The sequence below is a fragment of the Asparagus officinalis genome, chromosome 8 (assembly GCF_001876935.1).
Source record: "Asparagus officinalis chromosome 8, Aspof.V1, whole genome shotgun sequence".
Lineage (NCBI taxonomy): Eukaryota > Viridiplantae > Streptophyta > Magnoliopsida > Asparagales > Asparagaceae > Asparagus > Asparagus officinalis.
The window spans coordinates 68,701,500-68,708,344 of NC_033801.1; the positions used below are offsets into that span (position 1 = coordinate 68,701,500).

Sequence of the window (6,845 nt, forward strand, 5' to 3'; positions counted from 1 at the left end):
GGGAAAAATTAGATTTATATTTGGTAGGGAGTGTTAGGGATTTTCTAATCCCTGTTGCGATTTGGAAATAGAAATGAGAGAGGGAAGAGAGTAAAAACAAATCACAGAACACATAGTATTTACGTGGTTCACTTCTTAATGAGAGAAGATATGTCCACAGCCGCCGCAGGTAAAATTCCACTATGTTCTGAATGGTTTACAAGCTGCGCCCTAATCACCCTTTTATAGCTAGGGTATTAGTGCGACTTAAAATTACATGTATACCTTTTTATAGCTAGGGTATTAGTTCGATCCGTGCAGTTTGGGTTCTGACGATTCGATTACTTAAGCGAATTGGGCCGGGTCTAAAAATTAAGCTCCACATAACCTAACAGGGAGCGATTAGAGGGAGGAGATATGAGTAGGGAATGGAAAGAAGGGAAGAGACATCACAAATGAATATGGAAAAAAAAGAGGGAGAAGAATCCCCCTTCGAAATTGGGAGGACACAAAAGGAAAGAGTAAATGAACTATAAAGGTAATAAAATTCCTCAATGACCCAAAATATGGGACCAATAGAGGGGACAAGTGAGGTGTCTCCCTCCTATTGGATAATGTGTTGGCCATCATTAATGATGACCAACTCATTATCCAATAAACAGTAAAACTTGTAACATTATTACGCTGAGTTCAAATATAAATAAGTTTTATTAAGAGAAGATGGTAGGTCCACCCATTGAAAGTATGATTCTAAAAATCTTATCTATGTTCGGATTGCTGGATTCCAGAAAGTTATGCATCATTGACAAAAAGCTTTCAACAAGATTGTCTTATTTTGACCATGACCAACTCAAAGATAAAATTTTGTAATTTAATTTTAGTAACTCATATTTCCAAAGTAAAACCATACCCAAAAAAATCTTCTTCACTACAAAAAAACAATGGAAAAATCATTATTTTTTACCACAATTATTGATTATCAAATAGTTGATTATAATTCATTTTAAATCTAATATTCACCACATCCCCATGAATTAACCTTATTCATAATTTCCACTCAAAGAAAAATCTTAACAACTCAGTAAAGAATTAATGATTGTAATAATGCAGTTGTCCATTCACCAATTTTTTGATAGTGGAAAGGATCTAAATCCCAAAAATAAAAGAGAAAAGAAAAAAGAACCACAAACCTAGACCAACCAATCAACTAATACCATCCACAAGTTTGGACACTTTTTATTTCTTCTATTAATCACAGATAACTTCTATTCAAATGTATATTCAGAAGTACCTATCACTTTCCAATTCGTCCACCCACTTGTTTTTCCTCAATTCTATACCATACTTATAACTTTTCAATTTTTTTATTTGAATTTATTATCCTTAAATCGGTACAAGTGAGACAAGTTTTCAGGAAAAACTTCTGAAAATGTCAATATGAGATCGTGGGAAATTTATATTTTTACTAAGTACACTAAATATAGGGATTGAAAAGTTGGACCCCCTAGCACTTATATGTTATGAAAATATCTGAATATTAACATCGAAGTCTCATTAGTCATGACTAATATGAGGAAGAAGTTAAGGAAAAAAAATCCTATATATTTATCTAGAGAAATAGGCAACAACACTTGTCTCTCCAACATACACACACATCTCATGAATGAATATCAAATCCATTATAGTAGACTTGTTCTTGGCATATCATCTGAAAGAGATCAGAAATATGAAGATTATTCTAATTTACCCAAAAGTCATGAACATAACACTCCTATTAAGATTTAGAATCACCATCAAAGAACATCATAATATCAATCTAAAACCCATTAATTATCTAGCATATAAAATAAAAAAAATAAAAAATATATAAAAATCAGAGAAACAAGAGTATTAGAGAAGAGCAAACCATCTCCATCCTTGTCAAAGAGACAAAAGGCTTCTTGAAACTCAGAGATCTGTTCCTCGGTCAAAAGATCCATTAGCCCTCTTAATACTATTCTCTAAGAACAACAAGAGAGTTTGAGAGAGAACCAAATTGAGAGAAGAGAATGAATGTAGAAAATACTTGTGAGAAGAGAATGGAGGGAGCCCAAGTCCTTTTGTAGGCATGTAGAGAGAGAGAGAGAGAGAGGAGAGAGAAAGATATAGAGAGAGAAAGATGGGCATTGGCGCATGACTTTTTTGGCAAAAAAGCCTAGTCAAAATAATATTTCTGCTTTTTGTAATAATTATAAGAAAAAGTGGAAGATAATAAGTAAGGTCAAATGAGAAATTTGCAAGTATGAGGGTGAGATTAAGAAAAATATTTTGAAAAGAACATAAAGTTTGTTAATGATTTGTCAGATTGTAGATTCAAATCGCAGGTTAATAAATTGTATTTATGTTTGTGTTGGCTTGTTCCAGCTTAAAGACAGCTGGAGCTGGGATTTGGTGCCTTTAATGAAATATGCTTAGATTAAGCCCACTCTTATCACCATATTTACAGAAAATGCCAATAATTGCCTAATAGAGATCTAGGATAGACTTCGTATGTTAGATCTCTGATAGTCAATAGGGTGTATTATTGCTTTAAAGTGTGGCCTTATGAATACAAGTATAATGTATGCATTTGAAAATGTTGTTTGAGGAGTTTTATTTACATGGAAAATATTTGTCAGCAAGAGCGGAAAATTAAATGTCGTTGCTGGCGGATTAACTGGCAGGGCCTGAGGTAGTGCTCCTTGGTGGGCCAAGAACAATATGTTAAATTTATAGTTTAACCCCCCGAAACAAAGAGTTGAATTCACAGTTTGTACGATGAGGGTAATTTTATATTCTTGGCCCTATAAATAGAAACCCTGTATTGTAAATGGAAAATGATTTAAGGACCCAAAATATGGGACCAAGGGAGGGGACAGGTGATGTGTCCCCTCCCTATTGCATAATGAGTTGGCATGGCCAACTCATTATGCAATTGGGAGGGGACACCTCACCTGTCCACCCTGTATTGTAAATGGAAAATGATTTAAGGACCCAAAATATGGGACCAAGGGAGGGGACAGGTGATGTGTCCCCTCCCTATTGCATAATGAGTTGGCATGGCCAACTCATTATGCAATTGGGAGGGGACACCTCACCTGTCCCCTTCCTTGGTCCCATATTTTAGATCCCCGTAGCAGCACTTTAAATAATAACTCCTTCACTCCATCACTACTTAAAAGTGTGGTTCGTACAAATAACTTCTAGCTAGCTCTCATAGTCCAGGTAATAGTTTGATTACCTTCCTAGTTCTAACGCACGGCAAAGGGGAATTCACATATGCATCTTGCCATCTAATGAAGGTTTTTCTTTAAGTTTAGCTTGTTTTTTGTTGAACAAAATAACTAACTCATTCTTAAAGTATTAATGAACTCTTAACTCTTTTCAAAAAAGTATAATTTGTCTATTTTCTCTGTTAAGTTATGTACGTGAAGGCACTCAATTTACTCATTTCATGAGCACACAGTTAAATATTTAACAGATCAATAGCGTGACTCTTTTTTTGGCATTTCTTTATAGGTTTTTATTGGTTTGTCTCCTTTTCCCTTAGTATCTCAAAAGATATCCAACTGGTGCAGAGCATCATGTTGATAATGTCTGGAGGAATTCATATTCATGGTCCAACTGGTGCAGAGAGCTGGAAAATTGACAATGTCCGTATGCTTATTAAGAAATTATCTATGATATAACGCATACCTCATATATCGTGTATCAATGTACGTTGTTATGTTTATGACCTATATTGCTATATTGTGTTCCGTGTTGCTCCAGTTGTGAGTTTGAAACAAAATCTCATTTTCACCTGGTAAAAAAAAAGGGAAAAAAATGCTTACAGCCCCTAAAACCCAAGAAAACGTGCTCTCCCCCCCCCATCCCCTCGCCCCTCTCCCCGCCCCCCCTGACACACAGTACTTTGTCATATCGGGTGTTTTTTGCCTCATAAAATAAAGATTTTTTTTTCTCTAAGCCCCCAAATACTACTAGAGACCAATGTATATTAAATATTATGAAGACCATAATATATCTTCCTTGCTTCTCGGTCGCTTTCCTATCTCTCTCTCTCCTTCTCTCATCTCCATCTCTCCACTCCCCTTGGGTTTTTCTTGTGTGGTCCTTTGGGGTGGTTTTTTTTCCCTCCCCCCCCCCCTTTTTGGGTTAGTTTTTTTTTGTGTTGCGTCCCCTCCTTTATCATCGATGCTTAGCTGATACGTTGAAATGATCGATTGTGCACTTGCTTATTTTATTATTGGTCGTGTGTTGAGAGAAAGAACCTAAACTGTTTTTGTTTATGGGCAGATTGTTGCAAAAGGTTACATGTTTAATGTGTTCAAGCTTACGGTGCCACACTTGTTAAGTTATGACGTTGATCCATTTTACAGAGAAACCATGTTTGACTAACTATCTGAGGAATTCAGTATTCATCGGTCCAAACTGGTGCAGAAGAGTTGGAAATTGACAATGTCCGTACTGTCTTATTAAGAAATTATCTAGTGATATATGACGACATACCTCATGTATCGTTTAATCAATTAGATTGGTATGTTTATGGACCTATATAATTATATTCGATCATTGCGTGTTCCGCCGCGCTGTTGCTCCAGTTTGTGAGTTTGAACACCAAAATCTCATTTCACCGGTTTAAAAAAAAAAACATTGCTCAGAAAATCCAAAAAGTGTACGTCAGCGTTTGAAGATAATTATTTCGCTCCGGTCGGTTTGTTCACATAACCGGAAAAGTTCTGTCCATCATATCTATATATTGATGAAGCCTATTTTGCCACTAAATTTACTTTTTTAAAAGTTCACTTTAAAGTGACTACAGGAGGGATTTTAACCTAATTTTGCTTGCTTCATCTTATCTTAAAGTCTCCTCAGTGCTCAAGCCTTCATGATGATGGCATCTGAATACTAGAATTGTTATGGTATAAGTCATACACTCTTTTTGTCTTTAACCTTCTAAGGATCTAATAAAGTTATGGATTTGAATTGCTTGAATTCTCTGCACTGCTATTTTCGGAAAAAAAACAAGAAATTGGTTTCTAGTTATAATTTCTTGTAGATATAATGATCATGAATATAATTCATGTTAAATGAAAAGTGAAACTAATATAGCTCCATTTGGAAGTGGTATTGTTACTATATAGGTGATTAGATAAATCAGAATGGGATATGTTATCCTAATTAGATTGCGCTATAATATACCTAAAGTCTAAAAAGTGTATTGGCACTGAAGGAAATCCAAAACATTGGCTAGTATCTATTCAATAAAAATTAAAGAATCATAAAGAAAAAAAATTGGTTGCTTAAAAAGAAATGATGCAGAAAATGGGGGGTCATTGCTGAGTAAGGATTCTATCAAAATGCCCTAATAGAAATGGGGGGTGATCTAAATACTCAATATTTACCCATTTTAATGGTTAGCTCTGAAATTACAACTCTTCTATCATAATATAGAGTTGTCTCGACTCCTACCAGTGATGATTCTGATAAATGATCCGTATGTTCATGGTAGGAGGAAAAATCCTCATATTTTACAATCAATTTTGGAATGTTATGAGCAATCATCCTCACTGATTTAAATAGTTAGAAACCCCACCTAAAACAGGTTCTACCCCATTTGCTGGGCAAGAGTAAACTTAAAATCTGACGCAATCTACCACCCTTAGTTGTGCACAAAATTCAAGATCTTTATTCACAAGCATTTATTATATATTGGTAAATGAACTATTTTGTTAGCCAGTGAGTGACACTGATATGTCTAAAAAAATTTTAAAGCTCTTGCTTACCCCCGAAGCTTTTATGTGTGTTTGGCCACTCAGAACGAGATCTGTGTTATTGATTATGGTTCTATTTTGGTGAAATTTAATGTGTTTTTTGGAAGAAAATTAGGCTAAGGTCAAACTTGGTAATTCTTAAACTGATTTTGTTTTTGACACCGCTTTCTTCTTTAAAATAGAGTAATAATCAATCTTGATCCCGATTTTAGGGTATTGCCGAACACACCCTAGATCATTCAAAAACCTCAAAAAAACAATGTTGAAGCTTTTCAGATCTACCCTCCTAATGCTGCGCTTAACTAGTCGCTCCATGCAACCCCATTAAACTGCCAACCTTTTTACTATTCTTTTTTCTCCAGAAAACTCCCCATGAAGCTTTTGTTAAGATTTTGACACTCACGGTAGGCCATTAGTGGGTATGTTGAGAATACATCAACATTGTCCGGTTTCGGTGGAGGAGTCGCAAGAGCGTTGGGGGCTCAAACACTTGTAGAACTTTTGCGGAGTATTCAGAATGACCAAACTTTTGGCTCTTTGGAACTCTATCCTAAAATTGGAATTTTGATGGTGCTCCCATGGAGGCACAGCGTCTTAATCCTAAATTTAAAATTAATGGATAATTAAGAAAAGTAACTCAACAGTTCTAAAATATCAATAGTTTCTTCTGTCCTCTGCTTAAAAATAACAATTAGTTCCACAAGCTGCAGAGAAGAAAAACATTAGTAAAATCGAAATAGGCCTCTCAATGTATAATTATTTTAAAGGCATCCTTATTTCATTTCAGGATGAAGTCTATTATTCTATCACTGACACGTTATCGGGATTAGAAACCTAGTAAGGCCCGATAATTGAGTCACGCTAATCTAGGTGGAGGATAATCTAAACTAGGCTGCTATTGTCATGGAATTTTTTTGTATGGATTCCTATACCTACATAGAGGTAGATGGAAATTGAAGGATATTATAAAATATTGAAATTGTGATAAGAATTGTTCCAACTCCTCCCTCCAAGAGAGTGCGGGTGTTTTTTTGTCTTGTTGGGTTTTTTTTTTTGTGTTGTGGTGGTTGTTTG

At 35.2% G+C, this 6,845-nt stretch overlaps 1 protein-coding gene across 1 annotated transcript in view; it reads right to left on the reverse strand.

Annotated features, from left to right (window-relative positions):
- Positions 1-2,084, reverse strand: part of LOC109820246 (calmodulin-1-like) — a 3,248-nt gene extending 1,164 nt beyond the window's left edge. The window contains exon 1 of the mRNA XM_020386369.1: positions 1,886-2,084. Within this exon, the coding sequence (XP_020241958.1) occupies positions 1,886-1,958 (73 nt within the window). The 5' untranslated portion in view covers positions 1,959-2,084. The remainder of the gene's footprint in view (positions 1-1,885) is intronic.